The following is a 25,039-nucleotide window of genomic DNA, read 5'->3' as shown; positions in this document are numbered from 1 at the left end:
CATCAAAACCCAACTGAAGCGTTACACAGCCTACAAGAAACAGGCCTCTTGTCTCAGTACCCCAAGGAAGCATAACGATAGGGACAGCACTTTAGAAATAAATCAGAATTAAAACATAGTAATTTACTACCGTACAGGTCAAGCAATCAAAGAGAAACACAAAGCACACCACTGCAGACACCAAAGCAGCACCTGCCACTTTATGTTGTTGTCATCTGGTGCTTGAGGCTGCTGCTCCAACCCTTCTCCTTTCCCCTTCCTCCATGATTTAAGTCTGGGGACAGCAGAAAGCAAGGGAACACAAACCACAGGATCCCCCTCTCTCAAACTCGGTGCACATGGAAAGTCAACAGCATGGAAAGGTCCCATCCCTCTCCTCCGGAAGGCCAGACGCATGGGACGGCGGAGGCTCAAATCCAGGAACCGAGTGACCCTGAATCAGGTTTCACATAGCTGTTCTCACTGTTCCAAGGCCGCAGTGGCAGAGATCTGCCCGGGTTTATTTTTAGGCACTTCCAGCCCTGTGTCTTTTTTCCAGTAATTATGATCAAAGTTGTTCCTGGAAATCAGGATCTCAGGTTCAGCTCCAAGACAGCACTTCCTGCGTGTAAGATGTCACTCCCAGCAAGGAGGCCAGGCAAGGAAGGAATGACAGATGCTGGCATCACTTTATCATTTTCTACTTTATTACTTCAAATTAACAACCACGATAAAGCTCAAAAAAGTCCAATATTTACACAGGAAAAAAGTACAAAATCCCCCCCAAAGTTCTTCAGGTTTTTTTTTGTTTGTTTTTTTAAATTACAAAGTAATAAAAAGTTTTGCTCTTTAATTAAAAAAAAAAAAGAGACAGTAAGAGGGGTAAATAAATTAGGAAAAAAATAGGGAGGAAAAATAAAGTGTTAAATAGAAAGGATAAAAACAAACAAAACAAAGACTAACCCCTCCCTCCCCACCCTGCCAACAACCCATCGGCTCCACACTACAGTGACTGTGTGTCTGCTACAGGCCATAGGTCGCAGTGGTGATCATTGTGTTTCAAAGCCCCAAGTGCCACAAAGCAGCTTGAGTATTCCTAAATTATATTTAAAAAACAACTAAAGTAGGGGGGGAAGAGGGAAAGGGAGACAGGTGGGAGAGGGCAGCTAGGGATTGTGCATGTATGGTGGATCTTACTCGGGGTCGCATGAGGGAAGGAGAGAGCAAGAGCCATCGCTCTGAAAGAACACCCAACTCCAGTTTCTGTGCGCCCCTCTCTTCTCCTCGAGTCCCGCGCTCTCTCCGCAGGAATTAAACCAGGTTTTAATTAAAAATAAAAAATAAAATAGAAAAACCACACACAGCCAGACAAGGAAAAAAAAAAAATGAGACCCCACTGCAGGGATGGGAAGTGTGTTTGTCCCTGTATCTCAGCTCCAGCCTTCCCATCCTCCACGGGACCAGATGCCTCTCCATCAAGATTCCTCGGTGCGTGAGGACTGCTCAGATCAGGGAAGTCCGGCACTTCTCCCAACAGACGAAGAAACAAAGACGCAGAGAAGCCACCCAAGGTAAGGAAGCCCGAGTCAATGATTAGGCTGTTGCCACAATTCCCCTCACAGCTTAAAATTCATTTAATGCTTGAGAAAATAAATTCTGTTATAATAATAATTAAAAAAAATAATAAAATCAGACTTCTACCATCAAGTGTGGCTGGAATCTGATTCCCTCCTGGCCCACAAAGCTCCTGGAAAAAAAAAAACAAAACAGAACAACAAAACAAAAAAATCCCACACCCCACCAGCCCCTGCCCTCAAAAAAACAGGAGAGCAAAGTTAAAATTTATATGGCTAGAAACCATATGATTTTAAAATAATGATAATAAAAAATTATGAGAAGATATCCCAGGAAGAAGGACAAAACAAATAATAAAAGAGAGAAACCAAACCCAGGAGCAGAGGGTCAGGAGAAGGGACTGGGGATAGGGCCCTGCAGGGCTGGGGTGGGGGGAAGCGGAGCTATTCCCACATGGCTCCCACGTCGTCAGCTCCTCGAGGCGCTGGTGCTGGGGGGATAGAGGCAGCCCCCTCAGAAGCGGTTGACACCAGCGCAGGGGGCACAGCTCAACTCCTCCTCGTTGGCAAAAAAGAAATTCTGTCAGGTGGTTTGGGGTTCATTTTTTTGTTTGTTTTTTTGTCTTTTAAATTTTTTTCTTTTTGGGGTTTTTTGTTTTTTAAAAGAAAAATACAGTGAAGACACTAGAAAGGGAATAAAATTTAAAAAAAAAAGAGAAAAAGGGAAGAGATATTAGATGAAAAGGCTCTTCTCAGCACTTCCAGTGCCAGCTGGAGTATAACTAATCAAATCAGCCCTTTCTTCTACACTCCTGCCACCCCTCAGAGTTACCTTGTCCAGCTACTGCCGTTTCCTCTACAAGAGGCACTTGCCAGCTGTGCAAAGCCTCACACACTTGATTACATGCTCAGCACCCTCCTCCCTAACATTATCACACTGCTTAAAAAAGCCTTCATTAGGAACTAATGAAATCACTTCCTGGCCCAGCACCTTCTTCACCCTCCTTCACCCTCCCTGGAGAAATAGAAATGATCTTTACACCCAAAGATAATCCAGCCCCTCAAGGTTTTTGGCAGCCAACCTTACTCTTCCCTCTCAAGCCAAGAGAGATCTCAAACTAAGGCAGAGGAAAAGGAAATGTACCAACCCTCCCACACCAACATTACAGCCTTAATCTAATCCTTTATGCCATCAATTCCATCCTTGGCCCCCAGGCACAAGGACAGGCTCACCTAAGCAAACACTGGTCCAGTGGCAATTGCTTTTCACTTCCCAAGGTGATCAAATGGCACACTTGTCTACAAGAGAAAAGGAAAAGCAAGTGAAGGGATGAAGAGAAAAAGGCACCAAATACACCATAACAGAGGCTGCACACTTCCTTCAGGAGATCTTCCAAGAGTTTATGATTCCAGTTCTCCAAACCACTGCATGCTGGAAGACAACCAGATGAAGGTTTACTCCAAGCCATGCAGACCTAAGATGACAGTAATGAGCATGGCCTCCAGAAAATACGTAACTGAAGAGTGAAGGCATAATTTGGTACCATCCCCCTTTGCTAGAAGCTTCAGGCTCGTGTCAGGTCCATCAGATCAGGTAAAATCCGCCGTGGGGCCCACAGTCTTTGTGGGACATGCAGGCCAAGGCCATGAACCTCGCAGCAGGGACTCACCTGTGACGCTGAAATCCGTGACACTTCTTGCCGCCCTGTGAGGTCAGATGAAGAGACATTGGCAGGAGCTCCTCGGTGTAACCTCATGCTGACCTTCCGCTCCCTGTCCACTCTTGAGATCGCTCTGGGGGATGTGTTTCCTGTTGGGGCAAAGAGATGCGAGACAAGGTTACTGGTCAATAGTTTTGGTTTCCAACCAACAACCTCCCCCCAGCTCTCCCACCCCGCTCACCGGACTGCTGGATTCGGGAGGTGGGGGTGGAGGCCATGGGCTCAGTGACATTGCGCAGACGGTTGGCAGTGGCTCCAGCAGGCGGGCCAGGAGGCAGTGCTCGTGTGGCTGACCCCCGGAGCTGCCCCATCCTCTCTTCGCGCTCGTGTTCTCGCCGCTCCCGATCCATGTCCTCAGGGTTCCGGGCTGCTCCCTGAGGAGAGGGGAAACCCCCACATCACACAGGGCTGTCAGGTGGGAGAGACAGCAGCAGCCCCAGACAGAACACACATGGTGCTCCATCGCACCAAGCGAGCAGAGCTCCAACCCCAAAACGCATCTTCCAGTCCACCAAGAGAGGGACTCATTCTCTTCCATGAAGAAACAGGGAAGACAGCATATAGTACTTCAGCTGTTATTGCAATCCACCTGTGTCCCACCTCCAACTACAGTTCTCTACTGAAAAATCATCTCTACCTACCTACAGCTATAGATCTACTGACATACGTGCTCCATCAGACACACTAACACAACAGTAGCAGTATCCCTTTAGCTGGCACCACCAAACAGCTCTGCCTCTTCTCACTCTACCCGGTCCCCTTTCTCAAGGTGCTCACCAGGGGTAAAGTACAAATGGCAGGTAGTTTCCAACCTTCCTCCCTCATCTTCATGACACAGAAACCAACCCGTCCCTCCAGCCCTTTCACCATACACACTTACAAATTTAAGCATGTTCCAGTCAAAGACATAGTCATAGGAGAAGCCTTGGCGGTGGAAGAGGTTGCGGAAGAGCTGCCGCAGGTAGGAGTAGTCAGGTTTATCATCAAACCTCAGTGAACGGCAGAAGTTGAGGTATGTTGAGAACTCAGCTGGAGGGAGCAGAGAACAGTTGGTTGTTGAATGCCATCCAGCCCCCCTTGTACAACTGTAGAGCTGCTGCAGCCTTTCAGCAGTGATGTGCTAGCCCAGGATGGCATAAACACAGAGCCTGCTTACTGCAGTGCTTTGGCCACTGAGAAGACCCCATGCCTATTTTTACCAGAGGAAATGCTCACACTTCTCTTTTTCTGGCTGCTTCTGCAAGCGAGAGGTAGCAAGTCTTGCTCTCTGCTGAAGGAGAATAAGAATGCAAGCCTGAAGAATAGTCGGAGGTGTGCTTGGAAAGCTCCTAGTTCAGTAGCCTGTCTGAAGCAGTGGCCAGCAGCAGATAGCTAGGATGGGCAAGCACATCTGACACTTCCATTGACATTAGCCCAATTTCTACCTACTTTCAGATCAGGGAACTTCCTCATCTGGATGTAGTTTCTAATTAATGATTTAGTAACCCTCAGTGGATCCCTCTTCCAGATGGTTGTCCAGTCTCTCCCTGAATTCCTGTAAGGTTTAAGTATCCACAGTATGTTCTGGGAAAGAGTTCCACGGGTCTATTACTGACTGTATGAAGAACCACACCATTTTGTTTTGAAGCTAGCAGGGTCTCCATTTCTCGTCCAATACAAAAACTCAGTCACCCCAAATAATCGGCTCTCATCCAAACTTCTGGAGGCATAGCAAGAGTGCAGACTTTATCATCTCTCTATAAGCAACTCTTCTCCAGGTTCCAGCTAACTTACTGCTTGTACAAAAATCACCTCACCTCTGATCACCCTTTTGGCCCTTTCCCGGACCTTAGAATTATAGAATCAACCAGGTTGGAAAAGACCTTTAAGACCATCAAGTCCAACCTTTACCCCAGGACTGCCAAGGCCACCACTAAACTGTATCACTGAAGGCCTTATCTATAGTTTCTGAACACTTCCAGGGACAGTGATTCCACCATTGCCCTCAGCAGCCTGTTCCAATGCCTGACCACCCTTTTGGTGAAGAAATTTTTCCCAACATCCAGTCTAAACCTGCCCTCGTGCAGCTTGAGGCTGTTACCTCTTGTCATATCACTTGTTATTTGGGAGAAGAGACCAGCCACCTCCTCGCTCCATCCTCCTTTCAGGTAGCTGCAGAGAGTGATAAGGGTCCCCTTAAGCCTTCTCTTCTCCAGACTAAACACCCCAGTTCTCTCAGCCATTCCTCATCACACTTGTGCTCCAGACCCTTCACCAGCTCCACTGCCCTTCTCTGGACCCACTCCAGAACCTCAATGCCCCTCTTGTAGCGAGGTGCCCAGAACTGAACACATGATTTAAGGGGCAGCCTCACCAATGCAGAGTACAGGGGGATAACCACTGCCCTGGCTCTGCTGGCTACGCTATTTCTAGTACAAGCATTTTCTGCCAGGCAGCTTTCCAGCCAGTCTTCCCCAAGCATGTTCTATTGCACCCTTTCAGAAATAGTGGGATGGACCAGAGCTGCACAGTGCACTCAAGGTGCAAGTGGACCATGGGTTTATAAACACTGTTTAGGTCTCTTCTCTTCCCAAGTAATTCCTAGCACCCAGCAGCCACAAAGTATAGTCACCGCTTTCACAGCACCACCTATTTTAACTTCAACAGCTCACTGGTGAGCAGCACTCATCAGCTCAGAGCTTACTATTCTGCATATGACATAAGGACCTAGCCTTCTCTCGCCTCTCAAGATATTACTCCACTTTTAACTACAAAGAGCTTCATTTGCCACTTTATTGCCTGATTATTTCTGGGGTTCATCAGTTGGCCCTCATTCTCATTACCCAGTAAAAACTGAGGACCATTAGCACACCTTCTCACCTAACTGTCCACCCCGCTTCCAAGCCTTTCATAAGGTCCTAAAGATCCTTCTCATCACTCTCTGCATTTAATATCACAAGGCTTGACTCTCCACAAAAATATGTTTCCCACTTCTGAAACAGAATTGTATCACTACTGATCTCTTCTTCTCATCACTGGTGTAAGCAGCACATCCTGGTCCTGGGGTACTAGGCTCTACTAGGTACAAGAGTCTACGGGGTTTCCAGCAGGAGAGCAAGCCATACATCAGACAAGACAACCATCAAGATCAGAGCACTTACAAGGGTACCCTTTGCAGAGCACCTCGATGGGCGTTGACATCTTTTTCTCACTGATCCTCTCGTACTTTTGGCGCTTGGTGGCAGCCTTGAGGCCCTGCCAGGGCAGGGAGCCCAGGTTGAAATACATGAGCACATAGCCCAGGCTCTCCAGGTCATCGCGGCGACTTTGCTCTGCGAGAAGAAGTTACAAAGGCGCAAGGAGTGAGCAGCAACCAAAACTGCTTTGGCAATCACACAGCTTTGGAGGCGAACACAGAACAAAATAAACAACCTCCTTCTTTTCTCTGGTAGGTTCCTATGGATAGACAAATTTGTAGAAGACGTTCCAGTACAAATTCCTGTGAGGATGTTCATCCTGCAAGAGTTAAAAGAGCTCCTCTCCCCAAGGAGCCCAACCCACTTCATAAATAAATAATTACTCTGACTACCTCCTTAGACAAGCCTTAATTCACGCAAGAATTCAACAGCTTAAGAAGTACTGCAGCGACACTGCCTACTTTGCTCTTCCCAGTCCCAGAGGAAGGGCACCTACACTTCTCCACCCAGAATGATACTACACCACTTCACCCTGGGGATTAGTCACAACTGAAGTAGTCACAGGAAGCCAAAGCTAATAGAGGTAAGCCCAACAAACCCTGTCAAACACATCTTCTAATTAACCTGCTGATACTCTTTACACTGGGAAGAAATAGGGAATTAATGACCCCTTCTTGTGGTAAGTAACTGCTGATAGTTTAGAGAAGCCTAACATGCAATGCTGTGCAATGATCTTTCCAGAGAGGTGGCACTTAAACAGGTATGAATACAGAGGTATATTTTCAAAGGTTCCCCTCCAAATGAGGAACGACTGTCTAACTGGCTTCACTGCCAACTCTACTTAGAGCAAGGGTTGCCCTTAATACACCATTTTATGGGCCCATTTTTAGACACTTATTCGGGAAACAATTGTTTTGTTTCATAAACAAAAACATTCCACATTGAACTTAATTCTCTGGAATGACCAAGCCATTTTAAGTTTCAAGTTAGCTCAAGATGGAGTTGATGCAGAACCTCAGCAACTGGAAATGCTGACTGGTTAACTTGTGAAACTCCTCCCAGCAACACCAACATGCTTACAAATTCATCTATAAAAAGAAGCAAGAACCTCTTTACCCTTCTTCCCCTCTCTCCTCACACACACACCCCCCCAAAAAGAAAACCCACTTTTTACATCTTGAAGAGAACAACAACTTACATAGGTAACAGAGGTGAAATACGGCTTGAGGGAGAGTACAGGAGCAGAGGAAAGACTAGAGAGATTCATCTATTATATTAATTTACTACTGCAGCCTATTTTGCTGGATTTAGTGCCATGTCCTGGAAGATGCTGCAGATTATGTATTAGTCTGTGGGTTAACTGTCAGTATTAGTTACATGCCACCACCTGCCCCATTCTAAGGCCAGTGGATTATTCCAGCTACTCCTTACTCTGCTAGCTGAGCTGAACCCTAATGAAGGAGTAGCTGTAGCATGTTGCAGATCTAGATGTCCAGGTGTACCAACACAAGCTGTGGCTCACCATGGGCCTTTCTTCCTCCTGCATCTCTCAATCTCCTAGTAGTTTTGAGAACTGGGCTCATCACTGTTACTGAGAGGAGAGGGACTTTGGGTCAAAGCACATGAAATGCCATAAAAATGCCATGTTCCAAGACAGGTGTAGAGGAGAAAGCAGCCTTGCAGATGCCCAAAAAGTGTCTTATTTCTGCATGCACAAACTAACAGCATTTTCTGACCTTACTGCCTCAAGTTACCCACTTTAAAGGGGCTAATACTTCCTAATCTTATCAGGCTGCTGCCAAAGATAACTGGCTGGAAGATGCTTAGATGCTATGGATGGAGCAGGGAAAAAGAAATCCAGGTCTGCATTTGGCCAAAGGCTGGGATATGTGTAGTCTCAGAGGGCTGCAATTACACACCATGTATATCAAATAAATAAAACTAGACAACATTTGATAATAACCTACATCCCGAGACAGAAGGCATGTGGAAATGGAGTCAGAATACACATCCAGGGCTTGAAAGCAGAGGAGATGAAGGTAACCTCAGTCTTGCCATTTGCCATCCCCTGACTTATACATGCTGTAGCTTTAAAGCCTGTAACTATGGGTTCCCTGTCTACAGCATGGTTGTGCCCCTCAGAGAGTAGGGAAAGGCAGGTCAGGAACCAAAGAAACAGACTGAACAAGGAAATCAACTCTTTAGGAATAAAACAGGATCTTGCCTCCAAAATCTTGCTTGAACTCCCCACTGCTTAGGGCAGGCTGGACCACATGCCTCCACTTGTGTGGAGCACAGCAGCTTTGAGCACATCTGCCAAGCCATCCAGAACAGGACATGCTCTGCAAACATATGGCCAGGCACAGTCCTAGTGATTTGGGGAATGCCAGAATGAGAGACTTGAGGTTAGGTAGCCTGAAGTCAGTGGGGGATACTACAAGCTCTTACCAGAGGCAACGAGAGAGGTTACAGAGCCAAACTGGGTAGCTTACTAGTATCTATTACATGCATGCAAACACACCCCACCTGTGGCTTAACACAGCAATATGACAGAAAACAGCTGCAAGCACAACACCTCATTATTAAAACGCTGAATGACAAATGCCTGATTGAATTGCATCCCCAATGTCCAGTACCTCAGGTATATGTGGTCACTGTAGCCCACTTAAACAATTTCAGTGAGACTAAACCTATGAGGAACCTGAAGCATCAGGCTCATGGGTTACAGTTGTCAAGCTACCTCAAAACATTGTAGCTGTCTTTCACCTGTAACCCACACTACCACATCCTGAATTACATTCCTTTTTTTTTTTTGTTTCATCTTCAGTTACTATTACACATCTCCATTTTTATTTTTTATAGGCTTGGCTTCATATAGGAACATCCTCAAGACACTAGGTAACATTAGACAGCAAAAGTGGAGTAATTAAAGTGGAGTAATTGGAGTTAGCAAAAAAAAAAGTTCACCTTTACACACCAAAGAAATATTATTTAAGATCACTGCTTTCCACCTTTAGAAGCTTGACAATCATTGACTAACTCTCACGGCATCCCTGGGACGCGGTGGGGTCGGGGAAGTTATCTATCTCACTTTACAGTTTGAAAAGAGAAAGCAAAACACCAGTGACATGAATGCCTGCCCAGAGCAAGTCAGTCCAGAAGCATGATGACTGTCCTGACCTGTGACTCCACACCACACTTCTCTCCATTTTAGTTCAGCTTCTTGGTTCTCCGGCAGTACATGAGGAACTGCTACATTTATAAGACGCTTTCTTCCCTCCCTCACAAAACCTCTTCCAATAAAAAGCAGGAGGTTGCCTCCCCCCACAACCCAGCATAACCTCAAACCCAACCCACTCTGCAAGCCATCTCCTGCCAGCTCCCTCCCACTCCCAGGGAGGTTCCCAGCCAGCCCACACCCTCACTCCCTTCCCAAAGCAGGGTCCTCAGAAAGAGCTGAATCAGGGGTGAATAGCAAGACAGCAAGATACCCGAGGAAGGCACAGTTGGGCAAAGACAGAAGACTGAGGACTGGCTGCCATGGACAGAAGGTTCATGACAAAACTTGTTTCTTTGCAGCTGAAAGTGCCTCCTGGTCCCCCAGGGCAGTGCTTCCCTCCACCTCTGATCCTATCCAAAGGGATGCTGTTTCACCCATGCAGGACTCCCTAGAAATTAGCTGTCTTTGCTGGAGCCAGCCCAATGCAAGCCATCTTAACCAAGCAATGTTTTCCTGATTATATACTTAGATCCGATTTTGCAAATGCTGGCTGGAACTACACTTCCCTTTTCTCTCCCCAGGCATGGCAACAGCCTTTAAGAACACACAAGAATCCAAAATGGGAGACAGAGGGCAAGATGAGCAGAACTTGATGATCTGCACAGCCTACACTGAAACCATGCAGGACTGCATTTGGGCAGGAACTTCCCACCCCCAGTCTCCTGCTATCCAGACAGAGTCCACCAGGCTTCTTTCAAGACTGTCTCCTGGGCACCCCTGGGCATCTATTTCAGACTTTACAAGCTCCATAGGGTGCAAGGGACTCTCATCCCCAGAGCATGTGAAAATTGACTGGAATGCATGAACCAAAGCCTGTACAGTCTAATGACTCCCCCCACAGCAAGTCTCCAGCTGTGGAAGCCCTCCCCAATCTCGCCTCCTACTTTTCCCCCTGGTCACTGGGAAAAGAATGCGTTTCCTCCAGACATCGGAATGCCCAACCCTTAGCTTGCACATTCAAATAAAGGCATTTATTCATTTGCTATTCCAGTCACATGAATACCCCGGCACCTGGTTCTTTCCTTCTCCCTAAACCACGTTAATGTAGCATTAAGACAGAGAATTTAGTCTCTGAAAAGTCAAAAAAAATCAGAGTGATGGTTTCCATGGCAATGCTGCTAACTCACAAACGTGCTTGTCACACTCCCTGTGCCAAGGTCTTGAGAAACAGGAACTCCAGCTGCAACCCCAACACCCCCATCCCCTTTCCTCCAGGCAAGCCATGTAACCTTTATGCCATGCAGGGGAACTATCTACAACATGGAGATAATACACCCGAGACCTGTTGCGTAGAGTAGCTCACACCCAGACCTTCCTGAAGCAAAGGCCATGAAGAGAGCAACGCCTGTGCTCAGACTGGTGGCATATGCAACTTGCCCTTGGATTAGTGTTCAGGCATTGTTTGTTCAAGCCAAGCGCCAGTAGTAAAGGGCTAAGTTGGGGTGGGATGAATAATAAAGTCCTTAAAAAAACAAAAAAAAAAAACAACAACCAAGAAAGCCAACCCAACCCCACAACCAGACATTGAGCCTCCTGTGATCAGTTCAGACAGAGCAGGCACACACAAAAGAATCGACAGACATAGTAGTGAGACTTATTTTGTGCATGTCTCCTTTGGCAGTTACTACGGCTGTGGAAATTTTGACTGAGAGTTCAATGGAGAGTCAGTTATATATACGCAGGTCAAGCCAGAATACAGAAGACCAACTCGAAAAGCTCTACAAGAACTATTTTTACCACGTGGAAGAGGTCAGGATCACAGCCCACTCTCAATACACAACACTCCTCATTTTGATATAAATAAAGCATTTTCAGTGTACAGTTATACAGTATGAAGCAAGGAAGGGATTGGGAAATTGCTTTATTTTCTGCAGGGCAAGTCTTGACTCCAGATTTCTGAGAAACCATCTGCACAAGGGGAGTTTTCCCTAGGAAGAATGAGGACATGGAATCTTGTGGAAGCTGATAGTTTAAAAGGTTTGAGTTCCTTGCTCTGTTTTTCAAATTCCCAGCTTATTCACCTGGGAAGGTCTCCCAGAGATGCAAAATGAGCTGCAAGCACAGTAGCTACTTTCCTGGGTCCACAGGCAGGGCAGCTTCCATGTTTCTGCTCTTTGGATTTGCCTGTCAGTAGCAGAACCAAGTCAGCCTGCTCAGAACAGGCCCTACAGTTAACTATGAAAGTCTCACACTGTGGATAAAGTTTAGCAGAAGGAAGACATCACACACCAGAGAGAAGTTTCTGGCCAGGGAACAGAAGAGAAAACTGCATCAGGTTCTCACCTCAGTTCCTTGCAGCTACCAAGTATTATGCATCAAGGGCTCATTCACAAGACAACATTTGGATGACTTCAGGAAATTTAAGGGCAGCGGGTACTAACCTGCACCTGAGACACTGGCCGCTGCCAATATAAGACCTGTTTCAACTCTCAGCACTTTTCTCAGCCTAGTTTTATCTCCTCAGTACTAATCATAGACACTAAAAGCAGAGCCCTACCTCCCTAAAGCTGCCTCACTCATTTTTGTGGTGAACAGGTCAGTGTGGTTCACAGACACGTCCGTATTTTGAAGACCTGTGACAACCATTCCTCAATCACAAAACCTGCATGTCCAGGTGGCAGGAAGCCCTTCCTTATTTCAGCTTCTTGTACATTTCCAGCACATGGCTACTACCCCCATACTCAGTGGTGGGTAGCAGGATATTTACAGTGGGCCTGCATTCTTCCAGCAGACAGCTACAGAACAATCACTGATGAAGGCACTTTGGAGTCAACAAGAAAGGTTTCAATTTCAAAATATCCCTAAAGGCTCCATGCCTGTGAATGTCTCCTTTACATAACTAATCAGCCTGCAAGACTTGTGCAAGGCAGTTAGGAGCAATAGAGCTGGGGAGGCCAGAGCCTTGATTCTAAATAAGGCCCCACTGTACTAAGCTGTGTACAGACACATACCAGGAGACAATTTCTGTCTTCAGGAGCTCAGAGTGCCACAAAAGGCAGGAGAGGTAACACAGGCCTGACAGCCAAGTTATTTGGCCACCATCTCAAATCAGGTCAGCAGCAGAGCCAGGCATAGAACTCAACCCCCTCCTTCTGGGGACACAGTGCCTCCCATGGAAAGCCCCAAGTGGGGCAACAGCAGGCTCACCAATTCCCAGGTGGGTGTTGATAGAGGCATAACGGGCTGTGCCAGTCAGATTCTTGTTTTCCCGGTAAGGGATGTGCTGGTGGGTTCGGGCATCTCGGTACTTCTTGGCCAAACCAAAATCAATGATGTATACTAGGTTGCCTTTTTTGCCGAGGCCCATAAGGAAGTTGTCTGGTTTTACATCCCGATGGATGAAGTTCTTGGAATGGATGTACTCAATACGGCTGATCTGGAGGGGAGAATAAAGAAATGAGTAAATAATGAGACAACCAAGAAGGAAACTTATATCATAACCATGTCGTTAAAAGCAGCACCCTGTCCGGGTCCAGGACACTGGCCTGTCAGAGCACGGAAAGGGATACTTTGCAGAGAATATCAGAGATGATAGCCAAGAAAAAGACACCCTCTGGGGCAGAAGGATCTGGAGACAGAGACAGAATTCAACCCCCTACACCAGTCCTCAATCTGGGGAGGTCACCATTAACACCACAAGGAAGGATGGGAAGCAGGTCTGTATGGACTGAAACTCTGAGCTTCAGCATTGACACCAGTCAACTTTCAAACAACAGGAAAGGAAGAGGGTCCGAACAACTACAGGTCTTAAACCCAGGCCATAGGCAGTTGAGTTGAGGTAGGTAGCAGTGCCAATCATTCATCACTCAGGAAAAAGCATCTATGCATTCAAAGCTAACACAGGGTAAGCAGCAGGGGATGGAAGGAAGGATGGAGATCAGGAAAAGCCAGCAGTGTCTAGGTTCCATGCCCCCGGCTTCATCAAGAAATAAAAACCTGGCAGCTGGTTACTGCTAAATGGAAAAAGCCTGGGATACAACAGTTCTTGAGCAGAGGGGATGGGAGGAGAAAAAAAACAAAAAGGCATGGAAAAGGAGAGTAGGCACAAATGCTTCAGAGGAAACTCACCATCTGGTCTGCCAGGAGCAGAACTGTCTTGAGACTAAATTTGCGGGAACAGAAGTTGAAGAGATCTTCCAGGCTGGGCCCCAAGAGCTCCATCACCATCACATTATAGTCCCCCTCTGCTCCACACCACTTAATGGAGGGGATACCCACTGGGGAAAAGAGAGATATTAAGCCCACAGAACTGCTGCATCCCCGGCTAAGAAGACTGTATGTAACACCAAATCATTTCCTTTCCAAGACCCTCCAGAATAATTTCCTTCTTCAACCACTCCCCCAGCTCCATCCTTTTCTCCCCATCTCACCTCCTCCCTGCATCATCTTGTAGAACTTGCTTTCAATGTGGAGCTGGGGATGCTTGGTTTTGACACATTCCAGTTTGATGGCCACCTCTTCACCAGTTGCAATATTGGCTCCTGCATAGAAATGAGGGTAAAATAAAGATTGTGCAAGCTTCCACTGAAGCTAAACACTTTTAACAAGGCCTGTACAGATGCCAAAAATCTTAAGACTTGCCCTGAAATTTATTCTGTGACAGAAATGAGAATCAGCCTCTTCAGCTTCACACAGTGTTTTCAGCACTGCCATTTGCAAAGGCAAGCCCAGAGGATGGCACATGAATGAGAAACCAACTCTGATCCTGCAGCCAGGCTAGAACAATGTCCTACAATGTGTTAACTGCTCCATTGTCTCAAAAAGTGCCAGGCTTTGGGAGGTCAGTCTCTACGTATCAGCAGTACCTGAACTGAGTGGAAGTTTTACCTGTCCACGATCATGTACCTACCGCCTGAACCCAAGCAAGCCCCCAGGCAGGGATATGGAATACCTTTTGCCCAGCTAAATTACTGGTTTCCTCGGGTACATCATGTCGACAGAGCCAATTAGTTCAGGAGAAGACACTACTAACATTCTCAGCTACCTTTTTTTTTTTCCCCACAGCCCTGACTTGATCAATACAGACAATTCCTGTCTCCCCAGCTTTTCCCCTCTCCCGAGGGCTTTACTATTACCTTTATCCTTTGCCAACAGACATATCTGCTATACCTTAAGTTAGAAGCATGAAAAGTAAACTGAATCTGATACCAAATCAAGCTACTCAGATGCCTTTGTTGAAGGTACTGCTAAATAGTTTGCAATGACACAAAACCACCTGACATGCCGTCTTTCTGAAAAGAACTGAGCTGTCAGCCATGAAAGCTAGCACTCTAGTCCCAAAGTGCACTGTCAAAGGAGGAACAGGCTGGTCTTTCTCTTGTACTAGCTGAGAGTATTCCAGATGTTTCACATCATCCTAAAATGGAAAGAATGAAGATCTGTACACAGGTCACGGGAATGACACTCAGGACTTGTTTCTCTCTCCCCTTCCATGCTTGCCCCTCATACACACAGGGAAGCCCTTCCTCATACCTGGAACTAGTGAAAGTTGCACTCAAACACAAATCAGAGAGCATCTCTGATACTGAGGAGCTTATGAACACTGTCATGAAATAAACTACTCCAGAACATACATGCCAAACATGAGCTGGAGTTATAGGTGATGTTTTGCAGATAACCCATAGCTAGTTTAGTAGGTCGTGTTAATTTGTACTCCTGATCCCTGTGATAACGCTTTCGGAGTACACGGGGACACCTGCAAATAGATCTCTCCACCCATCGCCTCGAGCCAGGGACCAAAGAGAAAAAGAGAATGTTCACACAACTGGATCCATTTTCCCCTCTGGATCCTAAGGAGATCCATCGCCTGTTGAACTATTCTGGCTTGTAAACAAAGTTAGCCAAGAGCTGCCTACTAGCAAAAAAGACGTCATCTAGATATTACAGCGCCGGGTCGAGACAGACAAGCTGTTAGGAATTTGTAAGAGAGGAACAAAAACCATCAGGGCCTAGAGGGATTGATTTACTAAGAAAGATTAAAAGAGCTAAATATGTAACATAGACAAGACATACAACTAAGAAGGGTGGGGAGGAAGAATGGGACATGACAACAGTCTGCAAGTATTTGAAGGCTGTAAACACTAAGGAGGGAGAGGAATTATTTAGAGTGCTCTGAGGGAGGGAAGGAGAAGCAATGGGATGAATTTAATAAAGGTTTTTACTCAAGATCCAGGAACGGGGAAAGGGAAAAGGCCATCCTGAGAGCTAGAGCCACTTTTCCAATGGTAACTTTGTGAAAGATCTGGCATTTTCCACTTAGAAACTGCTGGCCAGCAAAACAAGTCTGTACATTCCCTTCACTCCATCACAGGACCCTTTTTGCAAGCATCAGGAGTGCAAGGAGGAAAAGAGCAGGACAAGGGTCTCTGATCACAGTAAGAATGTTACCCTGCACTAGTATCTACCTTTAAAATTAGTGCTCAGTCACTAGACCTCATTCAACATGGCAACAGCCGGGACATCCAAAAAATAATAGCACTTCCTTCACATCTCTTTCCCCTGCCTTTGTGAAGACTTTCCTCCAAATCCCCTGCAGCAGCTCCCTTGTCTGCCCCCTGAAGGGATTTTTCCCTCTCCTAATCCATCTGCTGACACACAAGCAATGATGAGTCTTGCTGATTTTCAAGAGCAGTAGCATTAGCATTTCGAATGAACCCTACTCCCCCCAGAAGTTGAACAGTAGAAAGATGAATGGGTTCTCATCTCCACATTACCCTGTGTGTTTAGGAAGATGATGATACATTCATCTACTAGGCTGTCTGCAGGTGGGGAGTGTTATCTGTGAGCATGTAAAGCAGGAAAAGGGACAGGAGGGGTAAGCATCACCTTAAGATTCTGCAAAATGTGAATATGCTATTCAAATGACCAACATGGCCTTCAGCCCCACACTCCCCATTGCCCAAACACAGGTGTTAGTCTCCTAGGAAAAAAAACAACAACCCCATGACCTCGAACGGTGAAAGCAGGACCAATGAGGAGCTATTCTTTGCTCAGGGGGTCACCAACCGAACGCTCACCCCGCTTCCCAAACCCCACTATGGCTTCAGGTTGCTCCCTCCATCATTTCTTGGCTAGAGATCTACCCAGACTGAGGCTACCACACGTGAGGAGGGAATTCAAGGGAAGGAGTCTCTCAGATCCTTTGTTCCATGCTTTAACCACCATCTTTTTTAAAGATACAAGTACAAAAGCAACAGTTCTCTGTTCCCTTTCCAGAGTGGCAAGCATCACGTTTCAGTCAAATGCAGCAGAGCCTGCCTAGCTTCAGCCACTCGAGAGACGCATGTAGGATTGGGGATAATTCCTTACATCCACCCCCAGTCTCGCTCCGCTGTGGGGGCTGCACAAATTCAACTCATTCATCACAAGCTGTTTGAAACGGAGCCCCAGGGACAGAGGATGTCACTGGCTAAACAGGATCTTTTCAGCGTGGAAGCCTTGCTGCATGTCTGATACAATAAACACCGCCCTCCCTGCACATCCGGAGAGCCAAAAGGCACAAGCCCCCCCGCCCGCTCTCCCCATTGCTTGCTCTCCTCCCCAAGGCTCCGAGAAGGAAGAATGGAGGGCTGGGAACAGATGGAAGAAGTCAGATAGGGCGAGAGAGAGTTAACAGGCCAGGAAACAAAGGGAAGGCACTCCCCTCCCAGCAAGGGAGGAGCCTGCCACCAGGAACTGTCCCCAGTCAGCGCAGGTCCCAGCATGCTTTGTCTGCCCAGCTTTTCTCCACCACCAATGTGCATCCTGGCCTGACAATTCTCACCGTGTCCAGCAACCCTGCCCTGCCTCATGGCCGATACCTCCAACAAAGCACCCTTCTGATGGCACAAAGGTCTCAGCAATTCCTCTCCAAATCGGGTTTTGCTCTTCCGAATGAGCATTTTTAGAGACAAATGGGCTAGCCAAGGCCCAGTCTCATTATCCACCTTCCCACACCAACATGGGGAGGATAGCCCCCCACCACATCCATCCCCACAAGGTAGGGCATGGAAGTAAAGCACTGTGCTTTAAACCCAAGCTGACAATTAGCAGGAGCCCATCCTTTGTGTCTGCCCATGTACAATTTCACATTTTCTTCTGACAGGAAAACCCCAAAACAAATCCCAAAGAGCATAGCAAACAGTACCCACTGGTCACAGAGGTGAAGGTACTAACATCCTGAAAGAAAGAAATGGGGATTAACTGCACAGCCCATGCTCATCTACAGGGACAAGGCTTGTCTGTCCCTGCTCTATCTCTGCACTAATACTGAGACAACTGTGAGGTGAATCTGGTGTGGGAGAGAAGTCCTCATGAATGAGTCCCTCTGTCTCAGAACAGACCGTGAGAGGATAGCATGAGCACAAGCGTCCTCCAGACACACCATCAGAGACTCCATGCCCGATCCCTCCAGGCTGGGGAGTCACCCAGGCTCCAACAAGTCTCGCTATCACTGCTTCAAAACACACTGGCTTGCACCTCAATGAACATCACAAGGGCTTTGATACTGCATTCAAGTAACTTGGTTGAACTTGGCAGTTGGAGGCATCCCACTGTGCTCACCAAGCCAGGAAAGCACTGGGGCTTCCTCTGCCTCTCATCCTGTTTGGTTACAGGCAAGGCAGGCACAACCCCTTCCACTTCATTTCCATGCCCCCCCTCTGCAGAGGTGGAAGATCTGTTACATGATAAAGAGGAATACAGTCTCAGGCCTCATCATTTAATACCTCCCTTTTTTCTCCACGTGTACCCCAGAGGTTTTGGCAAGATCCACTGTCCTAGCATAGGACAGTACAGGGCCTGGGAGGCTCCCAGACCCCTAAAGGGTCTGGAAGGATTCAAGCATTAGCATAGGTGGAAAGTGCTGTGTCTGGGCTATCATTCCTCAATCCCTAGCACCTGGGGATTAAAAGCACTGTAACCCAAGTCACTAACTGGCTAGAGGGCCACAGAGGAGTGGCATACAGGAGTAGGCTGCAGCAAAGGCAGCATGCAGTGGAATTGGGATCTCAGATCCATTATTTATCATCTTTGTTCACACTCTGGATAAAGGTGGCAACAACGCCTATTACTGATGATTCCCACAGGATACTTAATCAAGAGAGGCTGCCAAAACCGATCAAGAGAGAATAATAAAACAAGAAAGAACTGGAGATAAAAGCCAGAGGTAGAAAACAGAAGGTGATTTACAAACACAGGGAAAAGTAATATGAACTAGAGGTATTCAGTGAAAGGAACTTGGGGAAGGTTGGGAAAATGTTGCAGATCCTGGAAGAGATGTCCTACAATACAGCTGACAGTGCACTAAGGCCAGTTCTGCAACCTGATAGTGTTGGTAATGGGGGAAGCCAAGGAGACCCAAAGCCTATACAGAGACCCAAAGCCTATACAGAAGCATCACATTACAGATCACCCAAGGGTAGCCCTTCAATGCCAGGCACTGGGAATGCCACACCTTGAATGCTGTGTAGGCTCCAAGCTGCTCACCAGATGGACAAACAGGGAAAAACTGAAGGACCAGCAAGAGTGAGGAGCAGTGAATGTACTGGGAAGCAAAATACAACTTAACTGAGAAATGAATCGTCAAGGAGCACACAACGACCACCTGCAAGTACTCAAAGGGTGCAAACACCAAAAAGGGAGAGGGCCATCACTCTGCTGGCCTGCAGGACTACAGCTAAACAGGTAGTGGTGAGAACCAGATGACAGATAGAGCCACACCAGCTCTCATGAAGTGATTGATCAGGCTACTGGGTAGTCTCTCCAGTCTGGCCCCACATGGTCTGAGCCAATAAAAATACCAGTAGGCAAAGCATCAGGGCACATATCTACACATCAGCATGCTGGCTTGGGAGAACTTCTCCCCAAGTGACCTGCTGTTGTAACAGGAAACCCAGCGCCTCATGGGCTCTGTCCATTGAGCTCCCAGCTCAGGTCATTCCAGACATTAACTAATCCCATTACAGACACAACTGATCTGGACCTCAGCACTTTAACCAGGCCAGCCTCTCTGACCTGTTTTGTACCTCCTGGTCTCACACCATTTTCTCACAGGTGCTGGACCACCTCTTCCACTACCAATCTTCCCAAAACTTTACACCTTTTACCCTGACAGAACAGCCACCTCCTCCCTTTCCACCACCTGCTCTTTACGGAGTTTACATTCGCACACACCAAAGCTCAAGAAAAGGAAGAGAGGTGGAATTGGGTGTATGACAAATATGCCCTGAATAGTTCAAATCTAAATCAGTCTGACCAAACACCACAGTGTATCCAATACTTGCAAGGCAAAGCTGAGCTCATCCCACTTTCTTTGCCACCAGGAACCAGCAGCAACTAGCAGGTATTCCTGGAAGCTCTTTTTCTCTGCACCACCTCCAACCTTACACGGTGCCCACAAATACCAACGGGCAAGAAAAACAACCCCGAAACAATGATGTAATTGAGAAAAACAACCTTGCAGGTGGATGGACAGACTCACTCACACTTACCTAGGTAAATGTCCCCAAAGGAGCCGCTGCCGATCTTTCTGCCCAGCCGGTATTTGTTCCCCACTCGAAGCTCCATGGTTCGGTCGTGCTGAGAAAAGAAGCAGAGAAATTGCGGGTCAGAGCAGAAACAGGAAGTGAATCATGCAAGACTAGAGAAGAGACCTCCCCACTTCACCCAGAGGCTGGGTATAGTTTTTAATCTTGAAATACTTCACCTTCTACATAGCCTATCACCTCTCCTGACCTCCTGTATGTTGAGGGACAGCATGAGCTAGAAATGCTACAGGAACATGCTCCTTTCAAGTGTGTTTTCCATGTTCTCATTATGCGAATAAAGGAGGGTTGAATCTCTTCCCCACCATTTTGTTCAGAGACTTGGGGGAAGAGGAAAGGAAGGGCCCAGGAAATCCCTCCCAAGAAGGTTTCAGCAGGTGATACTACTATGAAGAGAGATGCTCCTTGTAACCTACAGTACTTGGCACCACAACAGTGGTAACCTCCTGAGACACCGAAAGGAACAGGCATAATAAACCCTATGAGAAGGAGTGCTCTCTGGCCCAGCCCCACATCAGCACCTCAGTGGTGGTGAAGCACAGGACCCAAGGGCTGCAAGACAGACTGCCAGGAGCAAGCAACACCATTGCTTCTAGGTGGGGGCCAGCACATGGGACAGGGAGGAGACATCTCGCTGAACTGCACCCTTGGAGGCATGCGCTGACTAAGAATGCCACTTGCTTATCTCCAAACACTTCTGCTGAAGGGATCACTGCCTCCTTTGGTCTACCTGAGCTGCTCCATTTCTGTTGCCTACCCAGGTGTGCCAGCAGTTTGTTTTTAGCAGCTCAGGCCTTTCCTCATCCCTTCACCCAAGGTGATTAGCTAACCCTTTGACCTGCTATTCCCCATCAACATGCCCAGGCTTAGCTTACTCACCTTCCACATAAAACCAACTAGGAGGAAGGACCACAGCCACAGAGTTCTCCCTGCCAACCTCAACTTCTGCTGCAGCACCTCAGCCAAACAGTTCCAGCAGTTTCCCCCATAACAGCCCCCATTCCCTCACGCCTTCCATGGCCACCAACTTGTTCTAGGAACCACAGCTCTTCCCAAGACAGCAAACACATCTCCTCTTAGAGGGATTTGCTACACTCCTAATTTATGCAATGCCACATTATTAGCGTACAAAATGCAGACACAGAGCCTGTTGGGGACAGGAAAGGTGAGGAATGATTCATGTTTTCACAAGTAGGTGAGAGGAACTTTCCCTTGGTGGAGCTGGTGGGAAGGAAGGAAGGAAAGAAAGAAAGAAGGGAGGGAGAGAGGAACGGCCTTGTGAGACACAAGCACAAAAAAAATAATCCCAGCTATAGGATTCTGGGCACACTATAAACCCAGAGCTGCTTCTCCTGCCCCAGGAGATGGGATTACAGAAAGAGGAATGGACGGGCTGCAGAGACATACAGGGAAATAATCCTATCAAGGCATTCAGGGGACATTGTGAACCCTGAAAACAGAGCTCCAGTCACCAGAAACCACACACAAAACACTTAAAAGAGGTGGAGTCCCTTCACCTAGTATTTACTTATGCATGTGGGTTTCTGTGTGCCTAAAGTCTACAAAACCCTGTGGCTATTTCTGATTTTCTTACTACAAGGAATGTAGGCAGAGCCTTGGGAACCAAACCAGGAGGCAGGCGTACCTGGGTGAGGGTGCAGCAAACAGACATGATTTTTATCCGCTGCCTGCTGTTCTGTATAACCACATTAACATCCATCTGACTTGCTTACACTCCTACTCCAATAAGCGATCAAAGGTCTGTGTCCCCAGGAACCCATCACACCACTGTCAGGAAGACAGCTCTCCAACCTCCTTCCATCGTGGCCTGCGAACTCTGAGCACTTCCACTCCAGTGCAACTCCCAGACGGGCGAGTACAAGCTGCAGAGACCCAAGAGACCAGGCAGTAAGCCCTGGCGGGGTCTTCTGTGCACCACGACACAGCAGTTACTGCTCTGCAACACCACAGTCTCAAGCCTAAATCTGGTCCCACCCTTCTGGGACAGGCAGGAGCCAGGTTAGGAAGGGTTACTCGCGCAAGGAGGCAGCAGCCCTTCTAGCTGATTAAGCAACAGGCTCCAAAGGGGAATCTAAAAAATGCTTCGGGGCGAGGTGGTGGAAGCGGGAAGCAGGATAATGGAGTGAAAAATCATGGTCTGGAACAGCTGTCATTTTGCCTTATCTCTCCCCCCCCCAACACACACACACACACACACACACAAGTGTGCTTAGAAAACCAGGGTGGAGTAGGACAGACAGAGAGCAACAGCCTGGATTTATGGTAAGGGGGCAGGGCACACATCCCACTCCCCCCACAACTGCTCCAGGAGTTCAAACATCGATCACATTTGCTTTTACTTCACACAGATACACCCACCAGCTACAGCTTCCGCCCTTATCATCTGATCTTCAGGTCTACTATTACGAGAAGAAAGAAAAATTAACATCTAAAATTTATATTATTATATATCAAATTTACAGCACTCTTCCTATATTATTTATACTTGTACAATAAATAGTCATCCCTCCCTCAAGCTCCCCCCTTCCCCCAGCAGGTTTAACCCCCCCTGACCTGCCACCCTTCCTGTGCTCTCCAGCCAAAGCAGCATTCCCGGGGGCTTCAGGGCAATCATTTAGTTAAACCATTTAGTTTTCCATATGGGATTAACACACATACAACCTCAAAGCAAGTGTGTGCTCTGCATGAGCGTTTGCATACATGAATAGCCAACATTACACAGACACCTACAATATACTACACAGCCTCAAAAAAAAAAACACAAAAAAACCAATCCTACTATCCAGCCACCAGCACTGCTTCCCCACACACACCATTTTGCACCAATCCCCTTTTATATAACATAAAATACCCACGTACAGGCACAAAGGCCATTATATAAACACATGATAAGAGTTATCTCGCACTGCTCTGCCAGCGCCGATGGCGACCAAAGACACAGGGACCATCGGAGGAGGTGGGGGTACAGGGGACACACACACACGACAGGAGGGCCACCTCAGTGCCATCTGAGGGGGTCGGGAGTGAGAAGATGCCCTGGCTAGCAAAAGCCACACAAAACCAAACCCACAGCTCCATAATGGAGGCTGCCGAGCCCAGCACCTCTCCAGCGTTCAGTGCAAGTGTGGGGAGTGGGGGCTGCTTTGCTCATAGACCATAAAGACTTTACATGGCTTTTTGTGTGTGTGTGTGTGTATGTGCGAAGGGAAGAAAGGAAGAGGCTGGCAAAGCAATAATTTTAACTGGCCAAAATAAAAACGGGAAGGAAAAGAAGAAAAAATACGTTTTGATTGCAGGGCAAAAACACCAAACCCCTCCAGACCCTTTCCCACTTACAAAAAGGAGAGCAGCAAAATAGATGGGGAGGAGAGGGGGGGGTTACAAACCCCATGTACAGGGCATTTGGACCACTACATCCGAGGGAGAAAGAGCCACAACAGGGAAACAGGAAAAGGGGACAAAAAAATGATCACAATAATAAATATATCCCTTACACCCCCACCCCCTACAGGCAAAACACTACGCGAAGGCAGCCTTACCCGGGCTGTTATTTTTCCGGGTAGGTAACAAAAAGCAGCCACCCCCGGGAACGGCGCTGAACTTCTCGCCGTACCGCCCCCCCCCCCCCCGTACCTCCGCGGCCACCGACCCCCCAGCACAAAGGGAGCACCGAGCCCCCTCTAAACGCACCACTCCACCCCCCGAAACAGGCGTTGAGAGGCACTGGGGAGGGAGACAAGGAGCATCAGTGAGCAGGAGGGTGGGGGGGGTTAAACCACCCATGGGGCGGACCCCCACAGGGACCCCCGCTACCCCCCGCAGAGAACAGCACCGACCCCCCTCTCCGCTCACCCCGGCCCCGCCGGCAGGGCCCGGCAGGGGGAGAACAGGAGGAAAGGGGAGAATGGGGGAACCCCCTCCGGTAGCGGCGAATTTGGGGAGGGGGTTCCCCCCTCCCTACGTCCCCACAAAGGGGCTTTTGTCCCCCGCCGCCACCCCCCCGAGCCCAGCGCATCGCGCCCTGCCCTCCGCTCCCCGCCCCCTCCCCCTCCCTCCGCGCACACAAAGAGCCGGAGGGGCCGCCTTTCCCCCGGGGTTTGCGCCCCAAGATGGAGGCGGGCGCCCCCCATACCCACCCTGACGGGAAGGGGGCCGTGTGGGGCTGCTGCTCCGCCGGCTGTCAGGGGGCCAGGCGGCCGCGGCGGGGAGGATGACGGAGGATTGGGGAGGGCTGGTGGCGGCCGTGCCCGGCGCGTCCCTCCTTCGCTCAGCTCAGCTCGGCTCGGCTGGCTCAGCGCGGCGCGGCGCTGCCTGCCGCCTCCCGCCCGCTCGCCGTCCCTCCAGCCGGCGTGTGCTCAGCACAGCCCGGCGCTCACCCAGTTTCCATTGAGCCCCGGAGCCAAACCCACTGATGTCACCCAACGCAGCCCCGACCCTCCTCCTCCTCCACCTCCGCCCGCCATTAAAGGCGCAGCAGCCCGCCGCCGTTCCCGCTGCCCTCCCTCAGCGCCGGCGAGGGGGTGGCTTAAGCTATACAAGAGGTGGGTTTGGGGGGACTCTTCTACACAGCGGCCTCTGGGCTCCCCACTGAAGGTTTCTCCTCAGCAGGGCACTGAGGGGGAGAGTGGGGCAGCAACCCATACATTGCACCCTACAGCGGTGGGGGCTGTGGGGCAGCCCCAGTATGGTGCCATTGCCACCACAGCAGGGTCATGGGCCCCAGGTCCTCCATGGGGATGCTCACACAAGGGCAATGGGTCCCATC

General features: G+C 48.4%; 1 protein-coding gene across 2 annotated transcripts; it reads right to left on the bottom strand.

Moving 5' to 3' along the window:
- Positions 1-664: 664 nt before the first annotated feature.
- CSNK1E (casein kinase 1 epsilon) lies at positions 665-24,696 on the bottom strand. Of its 2 annotated transcripts, none has more exons than XM_062620543.1 (11): positions 24,411-24,696; positions 20,200-20,287; positions 14,101-14,211; positions 13,799-13,947; positions 12,878-13,106; positions 6,415-6,585; positions 4,155-4,303; positions 3,456-3,648; positions 3,224-3,366; positions 2,787-2,852; positions 665-2,237 (listed from the first exon to the last, which is right to left on the bottom strand). In XM_062620543.1, the coding sequence occupies exons 2-10, from the start codon at positions 20,273-20,275 to the stop codon at positions 2,820-2,822; spliced, it is 1,254 nt and encodes a 417-aa protein (XP_062476527.1). In that variant the 5' UTR covers positions 20,276-20,287; positions 24,411-24,696; the 3' UTR covers positions 665-2,237; positions 2,787-2,819. The 2 variants fall into 2 exon arrangements, with proteins under 2 accessions (XP_062476527.1, XP_062476528.1); XM_062620544.1 differs by having other exon boundaries at positions 3,224-3,363; positions 24,411-24,694.
- Between the last annotated feature and the right edge of the window lie 343 nt (positions 24,697-25,039).

This window comes from Pezoporus occidentalis, unplaced genomic scaffold, assembly GCF_034315485.1.
Source record: "Pezoporus occidentalis ecotype Australia unplaced genomic scaffold, CSIRO_AGI_Poc_V1 ctg221, whole genome shotgun sequence".
In the NCBI taxonomy this organism is placed as follows: Eukaryota; Metazoa; Chordata; class Aves; order Psittaciformes; family Psittacidae; genus Pezoporus; species Pezoporus occidentalis.
This window is presented reverse-complemented; position numbering and strand designations above follow the sequence as displayed.